The 26,102-nt window shown below is 41.3% G+C and overlaps 2 protein-coding genes and 1 non-coding gene across 15 annotated transcripts in view; 1 reads left to right on the top strand and 2 right to left on the bottom strand.

Moving 5' to 3' along the window:
* Positions 1-235: 235 nt before the first annotated feature.
* LOC116574287 (circumsporozoite protein-like) lies at positions 236-8,314 on the bottom strand. Of its 13 annotated transcripts, none has more exons than XR_004279195.1 (6): positions 6,540-7,598; positions 5,739-5,753; positions 4,536-5,626; positions 3,552-3,665; positions 3,048-3,212; positions 236-536 (listed from the first exon to the last, which is right to left on the bottom strand). XR_004279195.1 is itself a non-coding variant. In XM_032314997.1 (2 exons), the coding sequence occupies exon 1, from the start codon at positions 7,601-7,603 to the stop codon at positions 7,133-7,135; it is 471 nt and encodes a 156-aa protein (XP_032170888.1). In that variant the 5' UTR covers positions 7,604-8,314; the 3' UTR covers positions 236-536; positions 6,540-7,132. The 13 variants fall into 13 exon arrangements, 2 of the variants coding, with proteins under 2 accessions (XP_032170888.1, XP_032170887.1); XR_004279192.1 differs by having other exon boundaries at positions 4,536-5,753; positions 6,526-6,895; positions 7,275-7,593; XR_004279190.1 differs by having other exon boundaries at positions 4,536-5,753; positions 6,526-6,895; positions 7,238-7,593.
* On the top strand, positions 7,627-7,700 carry TRNAN-GUU. The gene has a single exon. It is a non-coding gene; the product is annotated as a tRNA-Asn (tRNA).
* Positions 8,315-18,554: 10,240 nt separating the features above from the next.
* Positions 18,555-26,102, bottom strand: part of USPL1 (ubiquitin specific peptidase like 1) — a 34,152-nt gene continuing 26,604 nt past the window's right edge. The window contains 3 exon segments of the mRNA XM_032315427.1: positions 18,555-19,952; positions 19,954-20,750; positions 22,721-22,878. Coding sequence (XP_032171318.1) covers positions 18,855-19,952; positions 19,954-20,750; positions 22,721-22,878 — 2,053 coding nt within the window. The 3' untranslated portion in view covers positions 18,555-18,854.

Here is a 26,102-nt window from a genome sequence, read left to right on the forward strand (position 1 = left end):
GAAAGAAGGAAGGAAGGAAAAGAAAGAGAATGAAAACATCTTCTGAGCTGTGGATTCACGGAAGGGAGGAACTATGGAACACCATGATTTTCCACTGTAACCTGCTCTGTATTATTTGATCTGCATGGGCACATGGACCCATACCTATACCTAAGCTTTCTGCAACATTATGTTTTTAGATTTATACACATTGGTAAACAAAGGTCCAATCCATTATTGAAACTGCTATACAGTATTGCGGTATCTAAATAAACCATGTTTATTTATCCACAGTCCTTCAGATGAACAGATGAGTCATTTAAAATGTTTCAGTATCAGGAACAATATCGGATCAAATAGGCTTGCATATATCCTTGTACACACGTCTCTAGGAAGGAAACTCTGTGCGGGAGGGAATGAGTCTCTTTAATGTCACCAGGAAACTGACAAGTCATTCTCCATAGCAGGTGCACCTGTTCTCATCCATAACAGATGAAAGTGCTGGTGCTCCACATCCCCATCAACTGGATTCGTCAAGTTTCTCGAAGTCTGCCGACCTAATGGGTGTGAAATGACATCTCATTATGATTCTGGTTCCCAGACTGTTAGAAGAGTTGAGTGTCTTCTCACGAGTTTATTGGCAATATGGAATTTCCCTCCATTGATGTTTTTCTGCTTTGTTGTTTATCTTCCACTAACTGGTAGGCATTCCTTAAGAATTTTGTATACTAAGGTTTTGTTGGGTACATGCGGTGAAAATTCTTCTCCAATTTGTTTTTTAAACGTGTTTACTTTTTATTCATTTAACATAAGTTTTACTACATTTTGAATTTAATCAAATGCATCAGCCCTTTCTTTTCCGTTTGTACTTATTATGTTGTGTTTATGAAATCCCCTCTCACCCAGAGGTCATCATTCTGTCTTCCTCGGAGCACAAAATAATGCCTCAGTTAACACACAAATAAATTCTTTCCAGATTGTTGGTCTCCAGGAAGGACCCTACACAAATCCAGTTTCTATTTCGTGCAAGCACCTTGCTTGTACAGGCAAATCTATATTGCAAAACTGGACTTAAAGACAAAAGTTACAGGGCTGGCTGCTGTTTATCAGTATGAAACCAAACTGAAGGCTGCCTCCCATTACAGATATGAAAGTTGACAACCGGCAGGAACAGCTAATTCCCCTTCTTCACAAAAGATACACTTGAGAAATGGGGTTTTAATATATAGCAATATTTAGATCAGAAATCAGAAAGGCCATCTGGTTAGTAAGGGCTACAGCAAGAGGACAGGGCCCCTGAGAGAGCCCATGTAGTCAAAAACTGTATTAAGCCTCGATTATATGGCAGAGCTGTAAGGAGAGTTGTGGAACTTCTTTCTTTAAAAAAACAAAACAAGACAAAAAACACAACGTATGAGCAATCATTAGATGTCATGGCACAAGAAAATTCTCAAAGCCAGTGTCATTGCCATGGGTAGCACCAGTAGCTCCAACACATGTGTTTATCAATAACATCCTATTGCTTCTCTCCTGAAGCCTTTGTCTCTCATCGCCCCTCCATTCCCCGGGGCCCCGTCCGAATGAGGCTTCCCCTCTTCACATCTGGTTTAGTGAAACAGTCACCTAGTCATCCTACTTCCACATGCTCCCCCATCCTCACGTGCTAGACGAAGCCTCCTCAAAACCTGCCCATCATCAAGTCTCTCTTCTCAAAATGTTCAGTGCAAGTGTATAAATATGCCATAAATATAAATAAAAACGCAGGCATTGCCCCTTTGGTGAGTATTTAGGTCATTAAAATTTGTCCTCTCTTAAGAACAGTATCATTTGTAATGTGAATTTTCTAGCCGGGTATTTAAAACCCTCCATGCTCCATCCCCCATTAGCTTTCTTCATGTTCCGCCACATCCCATGGAGATCCTCTGCCTCCTCTGGGCTGATCCTCTCTTCTCCACCTCTATTCCTTCTCCTTCCCAACCAAAGGATCCTGCCAAGGACACAGCCCAAGACCCACTTCCTCCATAGGTTCTTTACTGATAGCTCAGGGATGATTCCCAGCTCAGATTCCTGAAACACTTACCGTCTGTGCCAGGCTGTTAGCACTTCCTGCCTGAAATGTTTTTAGATATCTCCTGGTTCCCGAAGTAGATTAAAGTGATCTGTGGGCGGGAATGATGTGTCTTGGGCAGAAGGGAGGTCCCTGAGGCATCTAGCCGAGCTCCTGACAGGATTCAATAAATATCTGCAGACCGCCATTTAGCTCAAAATGTATAAATATCTCATAGCATATTTACCAATGTTACAAAAAGTCTTAATATTCTCCTGTAGGTTGGGTTATACTTCCTAAAGGAAAACAACTCGTTGTAAAAGAGAAAATAAAATCAATGCAAAGAGGTGTCTTTAAGCATTCAGAAGAAATATAAAAGTCACCTAAAAATCTCGGGCACTCCAGTTCTTTTTAAGTGAAAGCATATTCATTACTAAAAGAGTCACACATTGCAAAACCCCCCACAGAAACTGTTTACAATGCCCTTGGACACCCTTTTCTCAGGAAGTTAAAGACTTGGAGAAGAGAGGCAGGCGTTAATGGTTACACTGCACTTGGCAGAGACCTTGGAGTACACAGGCTGGACTGTCCTAGTCGCTACCGTTACCTCGAAGGGGCACTCTTCTGGCCCCAGCCCCAGAAGTCGGGTGGAGAATGACCACCTACCACCCTCTATCTGTAATTTAGGGAAACTGCCGCTGCCGCCCTTCCTCACTGGCTCCTTAAAGGAACTATTGCTTGCTGCACGTGCTTGAGAAATGGTGAAAAGGGGTAAAGAAGAAAAGAAAAATAACCCCCCAGGGATGGCCACTAATACTGTTGTGGAGAATTTGCCCGCTACGGCGCACACGTGGACACATGCCTGCCTCGCTGCGGGCTCATGTTGCCTGTGCAGTGAGAGGCTGTGGGTCAAGGTTAAACAAGCGTGGCCGCTGGAGCCTGACTCCAGGTCTGAAACCTGGCCCTACAGCTCAATGGCTCTGTTACCTGAACACATTGCTCCCCGCACACATTCCCTCACCTGTAAAATGAGAATCATAGTATCAGCCTCATAAGGTTGCCGTGGGCTCAGGTGAGGTGATAGTCATTGCGGTGTTCCCATCAGTGAGATGCGGAGAAAGAATGATGCGGCTCTGAATTATACAGTTCCCCATCTTGTCTTTGAACTTCACATTTTATCAGGACCCTGTCATCAAATCTTCTTTGAAAATATTGTTTTTTACGATGATATGTTTCTCTATCCTACTTTTTATTTAATGCTTTACCACGCCTCTATGTTTTTAATCTTTTAAAAAATTATTTCTGATGTCTGCATAACTAACTCTATCTTCTAAATATACCATAATTTATCACTTTCTCCTGTTTCGGGACATTCAGGTTTTTCCTGTTTATCACTAGGATATATAATACTGTGACAATATACGTAAAACTTGAGTCACACAATCTGCTTGCTTTCTTAGGATAGATTTCTAACATAGAATTTCTAGAACAATAGGGTATAAATATCGTTTAATGTTTATATTACCAAACTGCTATCCAGAGAAAACATTCCAGGTTTGCTCCCATCAGTCCTGTGTGAAAGTGGCCTCTTCGCCGGTGACAGTGTTCTAGTATTACCTCTTTTTTTTTTCTTTTTTTGCTATTTGGGAAAAAGGAAATTTTTATTTGATTTAATTTTGATTTTGGTAACTAGTGTAGCCCAACTTTCATGATTATATTGGCATTTCTTCTTTCAGGAACATTCCATTCATGTCCCAATTTTTTGGCATTTTTTTCAGGGGTTTTTTTGGGGGTTGAGCTGCAAAGAGTGTTTTTTTCATAGCTATTGATAAGTGCTCTTTATATATTAGGAATTTAATTTTTCTGTCCCATTTTATCTTTTCCAGTTTACTTTTTGGCTTATGGCTTTCATTTCCTCATGGAGTCAGCACATAGTTATTGAGAGAGGCTGTTATGTGCCAGGCACTGTTGTAGTTGCTGGGGATTAAAGAGGGAGCAAAGTCAACTAAAATCTCTGTCCTCGGAGACCTTACCTGTTAGTGGGGGCTTCTAGTTGAGAGTGTAATTGCAATCAACAGAACCATCTAATTCCTGGAATGTCTGATTTAGAGTTTTGTTAAGTACCTATTTCTTAGACACAATTGGCCTATTAATGGCATCTTCCCTTCAGAAAATCACTGCAGTCACATGAATACAGAGGAAGAGAGACCCCAGGGCTTAGTGTAATAGAGAAAATTAGATAATATTTTCAAAGAAGTATGACTGAAAGGGCAGCCACAGACTTTCAGATGGGACTTGGTGCATCAGGAGTACACCTAGTGTACTCTTTTTTGCTTTCTTTTCCTTTCACACAGGTACCTCACTTGTACATCTCATATCTGGAGAAACAGGAGTTGGGGGGGGATGAAGAAAATGGAGAAGTTTAGGGTCCTATCTGAGTTGGCTCGGACTGAGCCAACTCATAACAAAGTACCACAGACTGGGTAGCTTGTAAACAGCAACAACTTACTTCTCACAATTCCGGGGGCTGGAAGTCTCAGATCCGGGTGCTAGCATGGTCAGGTGTGGGCGAGAGCCTTCTTCTGAGTTGCAGACCGCAGCCCTCTTATTGTCTCCTCCCATGGTGAGAAAAGATTGAGCTAGCTCTCTGGCCTCTTCTTAAAAGGGCACTAATCCTATTCATATGGTTACATTCAAAGTCCTCCCCTCCAAAAACCATCACACTGGAGATTAGATTTTAATATGTGAATTTGTGGGAGGACAAGAAGAGGTCCCATAAGCAGAGGGCACTGTGCCAGGAATGACTTTATGGAATGGCTGAGGCACCAACATCAATTTTGTAGAGATTCCCACCCCTCAGTGGATGCACAGGACAGCTGTGGATCCTACGACAGGAGCAAAATGGCCTCCCAGCAATCTGTGGGCACATCTGACTCAAGGACCAGATAAACGACCACCCTCCAAAATGTCAGCCCTCAGAAACAACTCCAGGGAAGCAGACAGAGAAAATCCTAAATTAACCGAGATTATGGTTTTGGCAGCAGCAGAACAGGAATCAAAATAAAAACTGAATGGAATTATAGAAAGTTCTGTTTCTTATACATCTAAAAGATCTCGTGTTTTTAAGAGCAATCACACACATACAAAAGAGATAATTATTTAAACACTTAAATAAGCATCCCCATAGTTCTTGAGAAGAAACTGAAAATGCAAATGGAAAATTCTGTTAAGTGAGCGTCATTTTAACTTAACTTTTACAAACGCAGTTCCAAAAACATGCGTTCCAGTATGCACAGGGGGGAGCCCAACAAGTCCTTCACCTGTGGCCACTCACAGGAGACACATACACAAATATCTGTCCCTGCAGAGCCAGGATAAATGTAACTGACTGCAAAAATTGCCCAGCCCAGACGGTTAAGAACCTCCTGACAACAGAATCTCTGGATTCCAGAAGATTTCCCCTTCATCTCCTCTCCTGGCACCACTCAGGTTCAGCTGTGGGCTCCACTTTGCCCCTTCTCTCTGCTCTTTATCACAAGTTACCCTCCTTAACAGAAGCTGCCCTCAGTTTCCTCCTCCATGAGGCAGAACTGGCTCTTGCTAGAAGAAATCAAGAGAAGACTGGTCATAGAACCCAGATTCAAAGGAAGGGTTCAGAAAAGACGTTCAACATCAGTAATTGTTAGGGAACTGTAAATCAAAACCATTGTACCCATTAGGATGACTCCTGGAAAAAAAAAAAAAAAAAGGAAGGGAGGAAGGTTGGTGAGGATATAGAGGATGTAGAGAAACAGAAGGTTGGTGAGGATGTAGAGAAACAGAAGCCCTTGTTGGTGAGAATGTAAAATTGAGCAGCTCTTGTGGCTGTTGTGGCACAGTGCTACAATGGCTCCTCAAAAAATTAAAAAATAGAACTACCCTACGATTCCTCAATTATACACCTGGGGATACACCCAAAAGAATTAAGGGCAAGGTCTCAAAGTGATATTTGTACATCCATGATTACTGCGGCATTATTCACAATAACCAAAAGGTGAAAGCCACCCAAGCGTCCACTGACACGTGGCTGGATAAAGAAAATGTGGCGTAGCCATACAATGGAATATGATTCAGCCTTAGGAAGGAATAAAATTCCGACACCTGCTACAACATGGATGAGCTCTGAAAACATCGTGCTAAGTGAAATAAGCCGAGCGCAAAAGGACTGATTCCGCTCACACGAGTTACCCAGCTTAGTTGAATTGGCAGAGCCACCAAGTAGAAGGGTAGTTGACAGGGTCTGGGGGAAGAGGGGAATGAGGACTCAGTGTTTAATGGGTACAGAGCCTCCTTGAGGAAGAGGACAGACATGGTTCTGCAGATGGAGAGCGGAGACGACTGCACAGCAATACGGATGTCCTTAAAGACCCCGAACTGTGCGCTTTTTAAAAGGGGGTAAGAAAAAGACCTAGGAGAAGGATTGGGTTTGGGGTCCAATCGGATGGAAACACGGAACATACAGGACTGGATTTACCCCGTGGAGTGCTGGAGTGAGTGCCCCCATTTTGCAGGGCGAGGAGGCTGGAAGGGGCCCGCGGAGCTCCCGCCACTGGGCGTCCAGAAGGAAAACTGAAGCCGGGAAGTGCCTTCTTCGCCCAGGTCGGGTCTGGCCAGGCTGTTGCTGCGGCCGTCCCCCTCCGACACACTGCGGCATCCTCGATTTCCGTGGGCTCAGTCCAGAAGTCGGGAAAGAGGGACGCCTCCGGTGGCCACTTCGAACTTAAAGGCTTGTCTTAATCGCCACACCCTCCACGAAGCCCCTTTTGATGTTCCCTAAACCGTGCGTTATCAACGGAGGCCATATTCCCTCAAAGCGGGCAGAAGTTGGTTCTTAGGAGGAGGGGGGAAAAAAAATTACTTTTTTTTTTTTTTTTTTAAAGGAGCAAGCACAGATAAACGCTCGGCAAAGTCGGATACACGGTGTCTCTCTGGAATTAAAATTTAACAGTGGGGGGAGGGGTACTGAGGAGGGCGGGGAGCCACGGTCGGGGGTGGGCGGGGGGACACACAAAGGTTGAGAACAGCCCGAAAGTGTGGGGCCTAACACGCGCTCCGAGCCCCCCCGTTTCAAGGCCGCACAACACTTGGCTCTTCTCGCCCAGGCTTGACCGTGACCCCTTTCCCCATCTCTTCCCGGCGGAACCCGGGCGGCCTCCACGGGGTCGCGCTCACCCGGCGGTGCCCCCGCGCGGCCAGTGCACACACGCACCGTGCGGCCTTCCGCGCCCCACGGGCCGGCGCTGGAAGGCGGTGGGCTCGCACCCCAGCCGGGGCGGGCTCCCGAGCCGCGGCCGGCCGCGGCGGCGCGCTTCCTCCCCTCACGGGCGCCGGCCGCTCCGCCCGTCCTCCCTCCCTCTCTCTCTCCCTCCGTCTCTCTCCGCGCGGCCGCAGGCTCGGCCGCTCCCCTCCCGCGCCCGTGCCGGGGCCGCCAGCAGCCTCGGCCCCTCCCGCGGCCGCCTCCGCGCGCTCCTCGGCCCGGCTGGCGTGGCGACGCCCTGGGCGGCGAGAGCCTCCGCGGCCGCGGAAATCTGTACACATCGCGCGGAGGGTTTCGTAGCCCGGTCTCTGTGGCGCAATCGGTTAGCGCGTTCGGCTGTTAACCGAAAGGTTGGTGGTTCGAGCCCACCCAGGGACGAAGGCGCTCGTTTTCCTGAGACGGATTCATTTTAAAACTGCAACCGGGAGATTTTTAATCCAGCAGGAGTACGACGCTCCTGTACCTCTGGGACGGAAAAAGACCACGTTCTCTCAGTATTTGTCGCCCAGCGGGGCGGGACGTAAGATTGACTCTGCCTCTGCACTGGCAGCCCGGGGCTTGGCAATTCAATTCCACTGTTATGTCCACGGGAAATTTGCACACATTCTTCGGGAAACCGGCCCAAAGATTTGCTTCAACAGCCCTCATTGTAATGGAGGGGAGGGGGAAAAGTGCCCCTTGACAAGTGAGTGAATAAATGCCACTGGTGTTTTCTCAGAAAACCTGATACCACCAAAAGGGAAATGTCCTTATTCGATATTGCTTTTTCTACTGGCAAACGGATCTGAGGAGCTGTTCGATGAAAATGTGCAAGGGGAGTCACCTAAGAGTGTGTGGAGACATAATCACCCTATGTAACTGCTAAATGAAGCTCTGCTACAGCTTTGGACAGTAGACTTGAACCTAGATGAAGGTGTTCACGTTTACTTTTAGATCGCCCACAGGAGTTTCCCTGAAATTAAACCCGGGCAGAAATTGTTTTTATCGGTTCCTGTTTAAAAGGTTTTGAATGATGTATTTTCTTTTTTTTTTTAAAGATTTTATTTATTTATTTGATAGAGAGAGATCACAAGTAAGCAGAGAGGCAGGCAGAGAGAGAGAGAGGAGGAAGCAGGCTCCCTGCTGAGCAGAGAGCCCGATGCGGGACTCAATCCGAGGACCCTGAGATCATGACCTGAGCCGAAGGCAGCAGCTTAACCCACTGAGCCACCCAGGCACCCCTTGAATGATGTATTTTCAACTCTGATCCCACAGAAGACACAGATATGTTTCAAGCAGATGGTTCATATGAGACTTTTAATAAAGATAGAGAACCATGCAATAACATGGTAACGTGATGATATAATTCATTTCTGCCAAGATTGAGGTTATGGGGCAGGTGCTTTGTCTCTGGGATGTAAATTCATGGATAGATTCAGTGACTTGGAAGAAGAAATAGTTAAACTGCCTCACTCAGGTGTCCGTTAGGGAATGGCTTGGCAAGAGCTGGCTGATAATTATTTATCAAATAATTGTTGATAATAAAAATATCCTGTTGGGCACCTGGGTGGCTCAGTTGGTTAAGCAACTGCCTTCGGCTCAGGTCATGATCCTGGAGTCCCAGGATCGAGTTCCACATCAGGCCTTCTGCTCATCGGGGAGCCGGCTTCTCCCTCTGCCCCTTGCCCCTTTCATGCTCGCTCTCTCTCTCTCTCTCTCAAATAAATAAAATCTTAAAAAAAAAAAAAAAATCCTGTTGTTGGGGACGCCTGGGTGGCTCAGTGGGTTAGGCCTCTGCCTTCGGCTCCAGTCATGGTCTTAGGGTCCTGGGATTGAGCCCTGCATAGGGCTCTCTGCTCAGTAGGGAGCCTGCTTCCCCTTCTTGCTCTGCTACCTGCAATCTCTCTCTGTGTCAAATAAATAAATAAAATCTTAAAAAAAAAAATCCTGTTGTCTAATTAGGAGCCCTAAAAAGAGAGACATAGTGTTGCACTTGTAGAATTTCAGATAAAGTAAGGAATAGCGCCCCCAAAATGTTTTTGGGTAGGGGTCTCTCTGATGCTCAAAATAGCCTACAGCATGGGGCCTCTGGGTGGCTCAGTGGGTTAAAGCCTCTGCCTTCAGCCCAGGGCCTAGGATCAAGCCCCACATCGGCCTCTCTGCTCAGCGAGGAGCCTGCTTCCTCCTCTCTCTGCCTGCCTCTCTGCCTGCTTGTGATCTCTTGTCTGTCAAATAAATAAATAAAATCTTTAAAAAAAAAAAAAAAAGGATAGCCTACAACGGAAACGAGGAAATTAAGTCATATGATCATTTATATACCGTACAAATCTAGTCTAACATTTCAAGATGAGGAACGCATGAAATTCCCTAGTACTTAAGTTATGGGGACTAGGTCTTCATTTATGTTGTTCGTTCATCTAGCTCAGGTCTGTCACACAGCACATTCTCAGGACCGAAGCATCCCCTGCCTTCTCTGAGTGTTATTAACAGAGATGGACACTTAGATAAAAATGCATATGATGAAATGTCAGCATGAGGGCCACAGAAGAATGTTCCTGGGTAGTAAAGGAGGAAGTCAACATAGGCTGTATTGTGTCTTCACGGAGGATCCGAAACAACCCTGGAAGATCTGGACAGGCCAGAAGGCAAGGGAGGGCTATTTAAAGGTGGCAAAATTTGGAGGCAAGAGGGGGTGGGTAGGAGATAAGCATAACCAGAATATAGAACAAATGTACTTAGAGTGCATTGAAAATGTTCTTAGCTTGTGGAAGGGCCCTGAAGAACAAGGCAGGAAGCTAGACTTCACCCTATAAAGCAAGGGAGTAACTGTTAAACGTTTCTGTTTCAGGACATAAGAAATTTATTTTAGATGGCTGGTCTGGCAGCAGAATAGGGGAAATAAGAGATCAGAGAACAGTTACGAGGCAGTTACATTGCAGAGGAGAGGCAATGAGGTGGGTCTAGAAAACAAGGATATAATTCCAGCAAAGACTGGATGAGACTTAGGGACTGAAACAGGAGGAAAGTGGGGAGGGTAATGTTTACATTTAGAGCCTCGATGCCCCAGGAAATGGTGATAGTGATTTTGTTCGATACTGGGTCTTAAAGAAATCTTAAAATTAGAGAAATAAGAAATTCCCCATATTTTTAACTTACCTACTTACTTGTGGCTGGTTCTCCACCATGGAATTCATCTAAAATCTAGTCCCAGAATCAGTCATCATTTTTTTAAGTTTAATTTCACTTTAAGTTAAATTTCATTTATTTAAGGTTAAGTTCCCAAGAGAATACTTTAGGGGTCCATGAAGCCCTGTAAAAACCTGAATGGGAAGCTAAGTACCCTCTCCCCACAATGTACACATTTACAGAAAAAAGTTTATTTACAGTATCCGAGGGAGTCACAGAGTCTGGAACAGATTTCTGCTGTGCCCCCTGCCCCCTGGCCCGATTTGGAAGGCCTGGCTTTGTATTGTACTTATTCTATGTGTATTCTAATTCCGGGTAAAAGTTATAAAGTGTGTCAAATCCAGAGTGTTTAAGTATGGAAAATTACTAAACTGAAGATTTTAAGGTAATACGAAGAACTAGAATAGTCTAACACTACGGACAAGCCACAAAGAAACCAATTTTTTTTTTTTACTGAGCAATTACGTAGATAAGCAAAATTAATAATAAACGACTTGAGACAACAAAAGCTGCTTTGGAGTTTTAACACTTAATACCTTATTAATCTGGAATGACCGGGTGTGAAGGGCTTTACTATATTGATCCGTTTGGGGTCGCATCTATAGGGATTTACAGCAGCAACAGCAGATTCTAATTTGTGCTTCTTTCCTTGCGACTCATTTTAATAACACCCAGCAAACTGTCATATTTTATTATCCCCCCAGGAATTGAGCCATTTTTCATTGCCTTTTTTTTTTTTTTTTTTAGTAAAAACAAAACAACAGAAATTATGGTCTGTCAAAGAGGACTCAAACTGGTTATTCCCAAGCAAAGATAAAGTGACAAAGTAAATCAAATATACACTTTAAGGAGATCCTCGACTACCTTAGTACTAAACTGAGTAGATTATTATAGATTATCATATGTATGCGTGAGCATAGTGGTATTTATTTATACTTAATTGTAGAGCATATTCACTTGTACTAGAGTATAGGCTAGTCTGATCACTGGAGTTCAGTCGAATAAATATAACAGAGATGAAAATCTACAAGGGACAGGACTCAACATGGAACTGAAGTTTGAAATACAGAATCTCTTCACTAATTACCAAGCACGGAGATTCTTCACATAGCCAGTGGAGACAGCAGTTTACAACTGCCATCCTGCTGAATTGGCCTGGTTTACATTGCCTTAGGGCTGGTGGGGTGGGGGATGGGAATCAAATATCTGGTGTGTTGTAGAGACACTTGAACCTCCTCTGTACATTTAGATCAACTCTGCCTCTAGCCCTGGTGGGAAAGCTGTCATAGAAGACTGGTAAGGAGGGTGCTTTCCCGCGCTATTAAGTGTCTGCAATAACCAAACAGAAAATGATGTTTCAATCTGAGATCTGAAGTATTTTGTAGGAGTTCCTTTTCTCTTGATGACCTCTTCCTGCTGTGGGTGCATTGAAACTCCTGATTACTGTATTTAAAACTTCTCCAGTACCAGACTTTCGGTCACGTTAGCACTTCTGCTGTGTTGTGGACGTTAATAAGCCCCTTCTCACAGATCTGTTTCAATTAGCAGCATTCTGGTGTGCCCTTCAGCCCCCCTTGCCTCTTCAGTGGCTTCCTGGGAGAACACTGGTTGGGGAGAAGGCTGTGGAGCTGCTGGTGCTCAAAAGCCAAAAGAGTCAGAAAGGTATTCTCAGAGAAGCTTGCTGAACAGACCCGTGTCAGAGCCAGCCAATGACGAGTGGCTCTTTATGGGCACCTACAGGAGCTGTCACTTTAAGAAAAGTGGAAAACTTTTAAGAATGAAGTCACTAATCCAACGTGACTTCTTTGGGATGCATTCTCTCATCCGCCAGGTGCATCCTGCCCTTCCTCTTCCTCCTCCTCCGTCATAATACATACTGATGGGTTTTTTGGCCCCTGGGTGCTGCGTTTGGAGAAGCCAGTCCATTTTGTATTATTGGCATTGGTGGTGCCAACAAAGCTCTAAGTTAACTGGACCTGTTGCGGCAATCATTTCATGGTATATGTAAGTCCCACCACGATGCTCACACTTAAGCTCAGGCAGGGATGCATGTCACAACACAAATGGAAGCAAACAAAAACAGAAGCAAACTCTAATAAATCATGTCTCCCACTTCTCACAGTGTTCCTGATTTGCACACTGCATTATCGCGATAACGTTAACTGGAAGAAAAAAAACAAACAAAAAGCTCAAATGTAATATACTTTCCTCCCAGCCTATTTTCTTCTGGAAAACTGGGATTTACACTGTTTAATTGGCATTCTGTAACTGAGCACCAAAATGTTTTCCCACATAAGCTCCATTTACTACAGGAGTCGAACGTTTGTTAAATTTAATGGGAAAGGTAAACGGTGTGTTGTGGATGGTTAAAGAACAGTAAGGTGATTCAGTGAATGGTGTTCAAACGGATTTATCTGATTTATCTGTCGGTGGAGAAAAAGAAACAGTGCAACACATCAAAATACATTCCAAAGGAACTGAAGATTCATGACCAAAAAAAAAGAAGAAGAAAAGAAACATGGTTTCATCAGAAGATATACACACATATCAGCATATTTTGGGGGGTGGAAATGACCCTGCTAAATTATAATACCAAAAGGACTATAAAATAATGTAAATTCTCTGTTAAATCATTAAAAATGATGGTCAACTAGAAACCAAAATTGCCACACAGCAGAGTAAAGTTTAATCCCTTTATGCTTAAAGAGCAGACGTATATGATTAAGACTCCAATTCCACCACCACACGAAGGGAGGGAGGCCCACAGTGCTCCTCATGCTCCTTCATACGCCTTCCTCACAGTCTCCCTCTTCAAAAAAGCCCCCCTCTCAAGAGGAACGCTGCAGTTAGAACCCATGGTCCTCCCAGTCTCCTCTCCCAGAGAGAACTTATCAGAAGCTGCAGTCTGTCTGGGTCACCCTGTGACTCCAGGCTTCCTGGGACATTCAACTCTAGATCTCACTTCTCCCAACCTTCTACTCCTATCCAGCACCTTAGCCCACCTCCTCCCTCCACTGCTCGCCCCACTCTCTGGGCTCCCGAGTCCTCTGGGATGCACAGTCTGTTACCAACAGGCCTTCCCTTGTCCTCAACTTCTGAACACTCTCCTTCCTGCCCTGTGCTACTGAACTGAAGAAACAGCTCCCTCCACAGCTCAAGTGGTGGCTGTCCTGTGTTCCCGGGTCCTAGTTGCTTTTCAACCACTGTTCCCCATCTTCGTTCTAACCCTCCAGTGCCTTAGAAACACAAACCATTTGAACTACCCACTTGGCTCATTTCGCTGCCATCGCCCATTCTCATGGTATTCTGCCATAAGGATTTTAGCTCCTGGCTTACTGTTGATTTCTTTCCAGCAGGACTCCTGCTGCCATTTAAATGATTTTGCCTTCCACAAAGACAATCCATACATCCTTCTGGCATCTTGATTTCTTGTGGTTTTTTCGTTTGTTTTGTTTTGTTTTTTGTTTTTTAAGATTTTATTTGTATTTCTTTGACAGAGAGCAAGATGGAGAGGGAGAAGCAGGCTCTTTGCTTAGCAGAAAGCCTGGATATGGGACCCAATTCCAGGACGGAGCTGAAGGCAGACACTTAACTGACTGAGCCACCCAGGCACCCCTGGGCTCTTGATTTCTTTTCATGAAATTCTCACGCAACCTTGGCCATGTACTTCCCTTGTTATACTTTAGACCTTGTCATCACTGTTCCCTACTTTCAAACCAGCTTACTTGCTCTACTAATCCCACTCTGGCATTCTTTGAATCCATTTATAATCCACTGAGATCTGCCACCACTTTTTAAAAGCTCATCTCCTGTCTTATGTCCCTACATCCTTCCTCATACATCACTATCATCATTTTCCTTTCATACCACCTTAATTCCTTTTCTCTTCTGTCCCATTTGCTTGGCAATACCTCTAACCTTGGATGAATCCAACTTCTCATCTACTCTTTCTGTCCTGAGCAGCAAATATGATCGGAGAAAAAAAAATTTTTTAACTCATCTCAGTTAAATTTATGGCCACGGACCTCTGGTGGATTCTCAGCACAGGCTAGCAAGCTATGCAATGTCCCTGTCAATTAGCTCTCAAGACTGAAAATTCTAACCTCTCCTCAAATTTTCAACTCCTCCCCTACTTCTCAGCTGGTAATCTTATGTCTCTGAGAAAATTAAAATGTGACCTTTCTCACTTTCTAATCACATCTCCTAATATCTGTATCCATATACTGTCTTCCCCAGTATTAACATCTATTAACTCTTCTAGCTCCTATGGTCACACCTCCTCTTACATACTGGCACTCAGCCTTGGAGAAATTTACTCCTGCAACTGTCCTTCCTCTCATCTACAACATTCATAGGAGATTCAGGTCCACACATACACGTATTATGACATTTCCCATCTTAAACACAATAACAAAAACCTTGTTCCCACACTCCCTCACCAGGAACCAGGTAAATGTTTCAAAGGGGTAGGTCTCTGTCTGCACTTTCTCACCATCCCTTCTCTCTTATTGTCTCAGCTCCACTGAACTGTCCTTACCAAGTTACCAAGCACTTTCCAATTACCAAAGCCAATGGTCAATTCTCAGTCCCGCCATTCTCAGCAGCATCTGACAAACTGATCATTCCCTCCTTAAAAAAGGCTTTCTCCCTTGATTTCCAGGACACCACACTCATCTGGTCTTCCTCCCATGGTCCCTCTTGTTCCCCAGAACTATTTTAACTCCCTAAATGACCCCATCCTTTACTGTGACATTAAATACCATTCATGCCTTCACAATTCCTAAATGAGAACCTCTAGTGTGCACCTCTCCTCAGCCCCAGAGTTGCAGGTCCATCTTCCTATTAAATTGTCTCCTCTTGGAAGTCTAATAGGATAGGTATCTTACATGTCCAAAATTGAATGAATAGAATGCTTTCCTTTACATTTTTTCCCTCCCAAGTCTGTCCCGTCTCAGCAAATGGCATGACCCATCTACTCAAGCAACAAAACCCGAGATTCCCCTTTCTGCCTCCTATCCAACCCAACATATCCTGCCGGCTCTACTTTTGAAATGCAACAGTAATCCAGCTACTTTAACACCTCCACAGGTATCACCCTCAACTCTGGGAGGCTGTAAGATGACTATTGCTTCATTCCCACTGGTCATAGTCATTCTCCAAACTTCAGGGATCCTTTCGAAATTCAGAATAGATCTTGTCATGTCCTTACCTGAAAACTTTCAGTAGCTTCCATTACTCTCAAGCATAGACAAGGTCTTCACTTTGGCCCACAAAACTATACAAAGCCCAGCTTCTGCCAACCTCCTTAATCTCATGTTCTCTTTCCCTTTCTCATTCTGTACAACCATACAAGCCTTTTCCCTGTCCTCAATCTTGCTAAGGATCCTCCCTCTTCAGGATCTTCTGTTCTTCCTGGAATGCCCTTCCTCCAGTCACATGGCCAACTCCCCATCTTCACTTAAGCCCCTACTCACATGACACCCACCTCCTAGAAATTTCTGAAGGGCCTTCAGTCTAAAAGTTCTCTCCTCTGCTGTTTTCCTCCATAGTATTTAGTGCTGACGTCATCTAGTCAATCCTCATTATTCAGATTCCGTATCTGTGATTTTGCCTACTTGCTAAGATTTGGAACCTTAAAAATCAACACTTACGGGGGCACCTGGGTGGCACAGTTGGACTTCAGACTCTTGGTCTTGGCTCAGGTCCCGGTCCCCACATTGTGATCAACCCCATGTCAGGCTCCACCCTCAGCATGAAGTCTCCTTGAGACTCTGCTTCTCAACCCTCCTTCAAAGTATCTTTTAAAAAAAATTAACACACTGCTTTTTGTGGTCATTATGGACACCCCCAGTCACCCAACTTGTAGAGTACACCTCTATAATTCAGCTCTCATACTGTAAATGTGTTTTTTTTACGGCATATCTAGTGCCACATTTTTTTGCTTTTTTGTGCTTTTTGTTGATTTCATGGTTTAAAGTGCCCCAAGTATAGTGTTACGTGCCGTCTGGTGTTTCTTAGCACAAGAAAGTTGTCACGTGCCTTACAGAAAAAAACTCGTGTGTTAGATAAGTTTCATTTGGGCATGAGTTCTAGTGCTGTTGGCCTTAATATCTAATGGGAATGAACCAACAGTATGTATTACATAAGGTATCTTTAAACAGAAACTCACAAACAAGGTTATGTGTTGATCAGCTGACAACAGTGTTATGAACAGAGGCTCTACCAGGAACCTAACCTTCTATTTCCCCTAGGAGCAATGGTTCAGTATTTCATGTTCATGGAATGCTCTTGGAAACTACAGAACTGCCACAAGTAAGAATCAACAGTATCTAGGACCACTTAACATCATGTATTTCCTGTGTTTTTTTTTTTTTTAAGATTTTATTTATTTGACAGAGATCACAAGTAGGCAGAGGCAGGCAGAGAGAGGGAGGAGGAAGCAGTGTCCCTGCTGAGCAGAGAGGCTGATGTGGGGCTTGATCCCAGGACACTGGGATCATGACCAGAGCCAAAGGCAGAGGCTTTAACCCACTGAGCCATCCAGGTGCCCCTGTATTTCCTGGTTTAGAAGACAAGTTCCTCCAACGGCAAAGATATTTTTTTACTGCTTGATCTCTGAGGTTTACAACACTGCTTGGTATTTACCAGAAACATACAAATACTTAAATGATTAATTAATACCAAGGATGAACAAGCAAGTCTTCAGAGAAACACAACTGGCCAATAAAGTTATATAGATAGTTATACAAACATATAACTTTGATTATCAAAGTTATATTCAAAATCACTAGTAATCATGAAAATGTAAATAAAAACAGCCAAGGTTTTTTTCCACCCCCGATGCTACTATTTGGTGGTGAGGGTTTATAAAAGCCAATCGTGCAATCATTAAAAGACTTTAAAATGCTTATCTTGGGACACAGCAATTCCACTCCCCCAAAATAAGACCTGGGTCTGTGCAAAAACTTAATCATTGCTGTGGCACAATTAATAAAATGGTACAAACCATCTCAAAATCTAAAGACTGGTGAAACAATGATAATTCATACAACGTAATATAACATAGCTATCCAAAAGCTGTCAAAACTGTAAGATGGAAAAATGCTCATGAAACATTAAAAAAGATCGTACAAATAGGTACAACAGAATTTTTTAGAAGTCTACATGTATTAAAAAAATGAAAAGGTCTACAGTAGTTATTACCACTAAAATGTTAAGAGGGATGATCCAAAATCTTCCTATTTTCCTGTATTTGCCCAGTTTCTCCTGACAAGAAACATGAAGTACTTGGGAATCAGAAAACAAGGGGTTAACAGGGGGGTGGTGTGTTGGGAGTAAATTGGACAAATCAATCATGAAGTGCTGAGTCCCTGGCAAAGTATGCTATCCTGACTACCACCCTTTAAACCTTAGCAACCATTACCACTAACTCAAATCGCTACAGCAGAAGTGCTGTTTAAGCATCCAAACTTTTAATGAAAACTGACAGGTGGAACACATGCTTCTAAGCACTGTGGTAACCACACTCCTCAATCCCAGCTGTACAATTTACTAAGCTCTGTGCTCTTTATCTGTTAAATGTGATAAAAAGGGTCTCACTCATAGACATGTTGGGGTTTGAATTAGTGTTTCATACAAAACACAACCCAACATATAGCAAGCCTAGTTAAGCACCTGGTTATTATTTTCTTCCAATACAGAACTTCTGGATAGTGTCCCACTTTGCTTACAGAAATACATGTGCTGGGAGAAAGAGGGTATTTATGATAATGTGAACTCTTTGCTTATCAACACAAACATGGATTATTTTCCTGTTAGAGATCACTTATTAATCATGTAACATTACTTGGAGTTCTAGTAACAAGGTTTCCTACCATCTTTTCTAAATAGAGAAGTTGTATTCTCTACAGGGGGCGGTTTACATTCCACAGCATTCAACTGGTGTAGCAAACAGGCTTAGAGTCTAAAATGATCACACAACCATTACCAAACAGTCACCCATTCTATATCCCACATACAATGACTTAAGTTTGTACAAACGATTATTTTTCTTGAACCAGTGTAACCTAAATTAAAATGTAGAAATTTAATGTACCCAGCTATAAAAAATGCCAGAAACTAAACACTAGTTTTCATGTTTAACATTCTGAAATCCTCCTTCTCCTACAATACATAATGAAGTAAAAAAGGAAAACCAATTCTTGATCATTTTAATTTGTATAACAGATTACATGCTTTGTGAGTAGAAGCAAAGGTAAAACCTTCAGTAGCTTACATTTTATTCATGACAAGGCCAGTGTGTAAACACTATACTAACATAGTTTTTCCAAGAACAGTAATAAATACTAAACTAAAAAGAACATGCACTCAACAATTCTCAAAGAGATATTCATCAAAATGAGGTAAGTCTAATGTGTCATTTGCTAAGGAATTTAATGTTGAAGTGGAAAAAAACTCATCAAAAATATCAGTCTTCATGGAACTTTCCAAATTCAAAGTCCTAATGCAGACATTATTTGTCAGTGAATCTGGCTGAACTTCACACAGATTTTTCTTGGTGGGGCTACAGTAATTATGGTCCTGTCTCAGATGTGTGTTTTGGGGATTTTCATTTAATTCAGCAGACACTGGTGCTGGGATGTGGTCAACTCCCATTTCTAAATACCTAAAGTCAGCCTCCCCATTTACCGAGTGCTCTGTTGAGACAACAGTTGTAGGAGACAGTAATTCTGCTAAAATTTCTTCATGATTTTGACTACTGTATGGAACTGTGCACCCAGATTTATTATCAGCAGTATCAATTTGATACTGTAGTTCTTTTAGCAAGTCTTCTATTGATTCACAATCGTTTGGAGACCCACAGTGGGACACATGTTCTAAATTTTCACTTGGAGGTGTTCCTTTTTGAGGGGAAGACATAAGAGCAGCTAATTTCTTCTTTTTGGCTTTAAGTTTTTTAAGAAGTTTTAGACGAAGTTTATGAATCTGACCCTCAACTGAGTCTCCATGTTTTGCAGAAGAAACACCATTTTCTTTCACACAAGAATCATGACTACGGTGAGTTCCATAGGAGGTATTTTCACATTTGTTCAAAGCATCTGTATCAGCAATAACATCAGTACATACATGAGAAGTCGTGCTACCAGACAATGGATGGCCTGGTGGAGGGTTACTAACTGTAGGTGGCTTATCTGCACACCTATTGGCTTTCTTGGATGGCCGGTTAGCCTTTTGGTTTATGCCTTTCGTTTTAAAGCCACCAAAATTACTTGCCCCCTTAACTGAAGGCTGCAAATCAGTTACAGTGTTTCTATTATGAGCTGAAACACAAGGTGGCATAAAAGAAGCACCCCTACTTAATAAGCCTTTAACCCAACTTCCTACAAATGGTTTCTTCTGAGTTTCTTTCAGTGATGGATTTTGTCCTGATTTCGCTGTTATGGTTTGAGAAGATGCCACAGTTTCATTTTTTTTTCCAATCAGATACCTGAGCTGTAACAGCTTGTTCTGGTTTTAACTTCTCAGTTTTGGGTGAAACAAAGTGTTTTAATGGAGTATCCTTCTTTAGGGCAACTGTACCCTCAACTTCTACCGGCTTTACTCCACCTATAGAGTCAGTAGCATGAACAGTATTCACAGACTTAATAATTACAGTGTCTTCCGTATTCGGCTGTGCCAACCACATGTTTGCACCTACAACTGGAGATGGCAAGCTTAAATCCACGAATCGGTCTTGAGTAAGCTTTTCAACACATGGAGCTGATACTAAAGAAGCCATTAGTAACTCTTGTGATTGCAAAATATCGGTTTTGCCAACTCCTGCATTTTCGGCCACAGGTTTATTTTCTGAGAGGAAATGTTCATCAGAGTTAACCTTTATTTCTTCAAGCGTCAAAGATAAAATACTACTGTCAACCAAACTTTCTGGACCTGAAAGTAAATGATGCCCATGAGCTAGAGCTACAGCTTCACCCTGTGAGTGTGTGCTAGGTCCAACTGCCACACCAGTGGGGAGAGTCCTTGAGAATGGTTCAGCAGAGGCAGCATCGCCCACAGAACACCGAGTTGAAGAGGCTGGCTTCTCATCACCACAAGGAGGCTCATCATTAGTCTTTTTAAGTGGAGGGCAGGCAGACGCCTTATCTGTCACTGGGGATGTTTTTCTTTCCCAAATAACAATATGTACCTCTGAAGCACTAACTTCAAATTTCTCTCGCCTTTCAGAACGTAGGCCTTTTAGGTCATTGCACTCCAGCCAACTTCCTGGGGATAAGGAAAGTTCAGTAAATGAGGTTAGACTTTCAAAACCCACCAGCCGAGGTTCGCTTTCTTCTAGCCATTTTATCTGCTATATCCCTGAATATCCACCAAAGGAGAACACTCGAGAACAAGGCCTTATGTTTATGTCACCATTTTTCTCTGCCAAGGTTAAAGTCCTTATGTGGCTAATAAAAGTTATAGACTAACATCCATAAATTTGAAAAACAGATAGTTTTTACTTTTTCCTAAAATAACCACGAAAATCAGGACAGAAGTCTATTTAGCTTTTGTTACTTAGAATACAGTATATCACCCAATTTATCCAACATTAGAAAATGGATTAAATTTTTCCATATATAGGCATTTCAAGATAAATGAAGCTTGTTACCCTCAAGTACCCACATATGTTTCAATTCTTATTTTAATTCAATTATTCTTTTTTTTTTTTTTTTTGGTTAAAAGAAAACTTAGAGGTTTTTAGGTGTTTATTTCTGAGCTTCTGTTTTCTCATTTGTCAATTGAATATGAAGTGATGGATTATAAAGGAAGAGGTTAACCTCCTACACACAAAAACCCCCCTCAAAAAACCATTCACTAAGTTTATATGGATACACCTTTACAAACCACACAAACCTACTATTTCCTCTTCTAAACCCATTAAAACTTTGAGTCTTTTGTTTGCTTACTTTAGTGGTTCACCACCACACATGCACATTAGAATTATTTGAGTCACAGCTGGGCCTAATCCCCAGACACTGATTCAATGACAGGAGAGAGCCAAGACATTTTTTATAAAGTAACCATGATTTTTATATGTTGTCAGGGAGGGGAACCATATAACCATTTAACCTACCTGAAAAGGATTTGAGATTCCCTGGAATGCAGTAAAAAATTAAATTAAGTTACCTTTTTAGTTTTTGCTTATGTTATTGAGAACCACTTCCCCCCAAATTCTGAAGTAGGGTAAAACTTTAAGGAGATAGTATTTGTAACGGGAGTTTCAGTTTGCAAGGTGCTTTTATAACACATTATTTTGTCATCCACCCCAACTATCCCCAAGATGAAAATATCAAGTATGAAAAGTGTCCAAAAAACAGAAAAAAGAAAAAGAAAAATATCAAAGAGACCTCTTATCAACAGCCTGATATAACTCTTTATGGGACTGAGTGATCTTGTTTAAGACAAAGTGAACATTTTAAGAAAAACAAACTCAGTATTAAATCATATTAGCTAAGTGGAAGGAAAAACTTAGCAAAAATTATGAGTTGTACTATTTAGCCTTCTACTGAAACGTTTATAAATAAAGGCTTTATCTTGGATAAATTATGGATTTCAGATATTCTATTTCATAGTCCTAGAAACAGATGTTTTCTTTTTTTCAGTATTTTTTTCTTTTTAAGGAAGCTCCATGCCCAATGTGGGACTTGAACTCATGACCCTGAGATCAACAGTCACATGCTCTAATGAGTGAGCCAGCCAGGCACCCAGTGAATGTTTACTTTTATTTATATTACTAACAACTGCAAACTAAGCAAATTTGTTTTTGTTCTTTCTCAATTAAAAACTTTCAGTATGTTGCACTTTCTTTTTAGAATCACATGGTCATTTACCTAAAAAAAAAATCAAAATCACCACCATTCATTCTTCTATACTGAACATGTATTACTCATGGAGTAAAAGCAAACGTACTAAGTGGGAAAAAGCAAACTGTAAACCAACAGCATTGTATGATCACTTTTTCTGTCTAGAAAAGAACTATGCATATGTACACCCATACATATACAAAGGAAAGACAGGAGTGATTCTAAACCACAGTGACAGAGGAGAGGAGGGGGAGAAAGAATTAAAGACAAGGGCAATAAGTCAGAGGAGAAAAAGAGTCAAAGGAAAGTTTGCCTTTAAAAAAAAAAAAAATTATCTGGGGTTTGGCCCCCATGCCTATTATCACAAAAGAAAACGGTTTAAATACTTACCATCCGCATCTAAGGTCCATGTTATAAAATGATTATTTGCCTGGTACTGAATTACTGAAGTTATTTGATAAAGACAGCCTTCAAAATGAAATGAATAGTGCTGCAAGTCATTATGTGGCAAGCCTTCCACAAAGTGCAACATGAATACGGGAGACACTCTGTGGGAGAGAAAGGCAAGTGAAGTCAAGCAAATGTAATGCCCTGTGCCTGGTTATAAAAAAGATGGTCTGAAGTAAGGAAGTCCTATATAACACTTTCAAGGCTAACTGCACTAATTTTTCTTGAGAACCTCCAGATGTATGCCTTAATTAGAAATGGAGAACGCACTCTGTTAAGTATGTAACAGTAAACTCTTCTCAAAATGGTATCAGTGACAGTTGGAGCCATCATGCAATAAGGCTCTAACACAAAACCATTAAACAAAAATTGCTCTGTAAGCCACAATGCTGTTTTGGCTTAAAGATCTCTTGATAACAACTACTCTGTAAAAATCACAGGGAAAAATCCAGACCTTTTAGAATTTCCTTGGGCATCTAGTGCCTAAATGAATTACTTCTGTTAGATAAGTAATATTGGAAACAAAGTAACAAACACAAGACATTGAAATAAACTTTAAAAAACCTCAATATGCTAATCATTTGGCCTATTTCACTGTTATCTCCAGAAGCAGAGGGGTCCATCAAAGTAAAACTTTTACTTAGAAAGTTTAATTTGTACCTAAAATAAAGAAAATACAACATAGTGGCTGATTTACTAAAACTTTAAGAATTCACAATTTCAAAAATACACTTTACCATTACAGTAACATATCAAACCAGAACACAGAATCTAATGATGGGCCTCAAATAACCAAATTTAACAAAGGTCTCAGGATTTAAGAAAAATGTCAAGTATCTCTTTTCCCCATATTTAAATAGCTGTCAAACTTATTTAGCTTATCAAAATTTATTCAGCTGAGATGAACCTGAGTAAATGTCCAAAATGCAGACTACTCCGACTGATAAGGAATAATTAGTAAGTTATCTCTTGCCAATCATGTTAGAGGAATAATCAACTTTTCAAAATTTAAGTACCTATAAATAAAGTCCTGCAAAACTGTCTATAATGCTACCCCCCCTTTTTATTTTTATCATATCTACTTAACTGATCTAAGATACCACTGATTATAGTATATACCACTAGGAAAAAAAACTGCCAACTAAACTCTACTATGCCATCAATTCTTAGATGTACTCCCATTTCAAATGTTAATATGTGAAGAGTGTGTCTCTGAATCAATAATCTACAATGAAACTAGAGATCTGTTCTCACAGCTGGATATGCAGGGCTTAGGCAACCGCATGACTCTGTAAGTACTAGTATTTAATTCTCCTGGTCTCATGTGATAGATACCTTTTCAAGATATCTTCATTTTATTTGAGAAAGAGTGAGAGCTAGATAGCACGCACAGAAAGAGAGGAGAAAGAGAAGCAGACTTCCTGCTGAGCAGTGAGCCGGACACGGGACTCGATCCCAAGAGTTTGGGATCATGACCTGAGCCAAAAGCAGATGCCCAACTGACTGAGCCACCCAGGTGCCCCCAAGATATCTTCTGAGTCTAGTTACTAAAACATTCTCTTTTTTATCACTAGACTATGCAAATTCATGAACTTCCTGCCTTCTTTGTGTGAGTTAAACACAGAAGTGTTAAATATGCAGCATTTCTTTCTTAATGGCTTATTTAAAACCTGGTGCAACTTATAAATCATGGTATTTTGGATTCAACAAATAAAAGCATATGCCCCTCATCCTTTTCTAGTTAATTTTCTTCTCTGGGTCCCCTAGACTCTAGTGTTCCCTAAAAGTCACAGGTCTCTCCTACCAAAAATCCAGCTTAGCTCATACCGAAGCACTTTAGTTGAGGGTAGAACTTTATTCCTAGTTTGGTAATAGATTTTGTTTCAGGTTTCTTCCTACATACAATGCCTGGCATGTCAAAGATGATGCTCAGAGATGAGAGGATCAAGTTAGGTACTGACTCAACCATAAAAAAACTGGGTAGGATGAGTTAACAGAACTGGAGTGAGAGTCACAGGAGATTTCAAGCCAAGCTCCATTTGCATTTACCTCCCCAACTTTAGGTTAAACTCCCTCCTATTATATGGATATGGATCTACCCTTAGGAAAAGAGAGAAAACAGAACTAGAGAAAGCAGCAGGGGAACTGTGCCAACTGCCCTGCTACCCACAGACAGCAGGGAAACACCAAATCCCTGTCCCACAAAAAGGAGCCCAAGTCTTGTGCAAATGGCCTGGAGGATGTGTGTTTTATTTTTATCCCAACTAATGTAAAGTAGTAACTCATATTTTAGAAAATGCAAATTTAACAATGTGCATATATGTATTTCTGAACTGTAATAATGTAGGCTTTAGGCAAAAGAATCTGCAAATATAATTTTTAAACCTCATTATATTTTAGATCTAATTACATCACTGAACGATTTCCTATTTCAGATTCTATGACAAAAGATGAAATATATGAGTAAAATCAGATGTAATTAAAATAATTAGAACTGTTCATATTAATTAAAAACAAAATACTTCAGAAAAATTCAACTGTTCAACAAAGATTTGTAACTGTATTCTTTGGAGGTAAGTTCAAGGATCTCATAAAATAATAAATCATTTTCTGCCACACAATAAAGATTTAATTAACAAATACAATTTTAACTATTTTATGTATCAATATTCCATCCAAACTTTTGTAGGAGATGATTTAGTTCATCTGCTTGGAAGAAAGTGTCAAAATCATTAATACTTAATGATGACACTTTAAGAGGCCTGTAAGTACAGATCAGAAACATCTAATTTTTCCTCCTACCCTCTCCTAACCTTTACAGTTGTTTAAAAAAAAAAATTACTATTAACAATGGTTTTTTTTTTTAAAAAAAAAAAGAAGTTTATATAAATAAACTTCTCAAATGACAATCCAGGATAGTGTGTGACCAGACTCCTAGAGGTGATCATGGCAGTAATGAGGTTCATCTTAAGAGTCTGTGAAGTAAAATTAAATCAGATTCTAAGTTGGTGCCTCATGTTACCATGCTCTGAGTATAATTCCTAAATAATTTAAAGTTGCAGACCCGAATCTGATAGATCTCCTTCATTTACCAATGGACTTTTTCTAATGGAAACGTATTAGAGATGAGTACTGCCTGAGACAAGGTGTTCAGGGAACTTATAAATACTATTAGTTTTTAGAATGCTGAAAGTTGAATTATGCATGATATCATGATGGACCTAATTACTTTTAAGTTAACCTTAAAGACTATATTAAATTTGTTTCTAAATTCCATTAGACATCAACAAATCAAGACTATGAATTTCAAAGTAAAAAACTACAG

Source organism: Mustela erminea, chromosome 15 (genome assembly GCF_009829155.1).
Source record: "Mustela erminea isolate mMusErm1 chromosome 15, mMusErm1.Pri, whole genome shotgun sequence".
NCBI classification, from domain to species: Eukaryota; Metazoa; Chordata; class Mammalia; order Carnivora; family Mustelidae; genus Mustela; species Mustela erminea.

Excerpts from the sequence above, each read along its gene's own strand:
- LOC116574287 (XM_032314997.1), bottom strand. The coding sequence starts at position 7,603 with ATGTGTACAGATTTCCGCGGCCGCGGAGGCTCTCGCCGCCCAGGGCGT.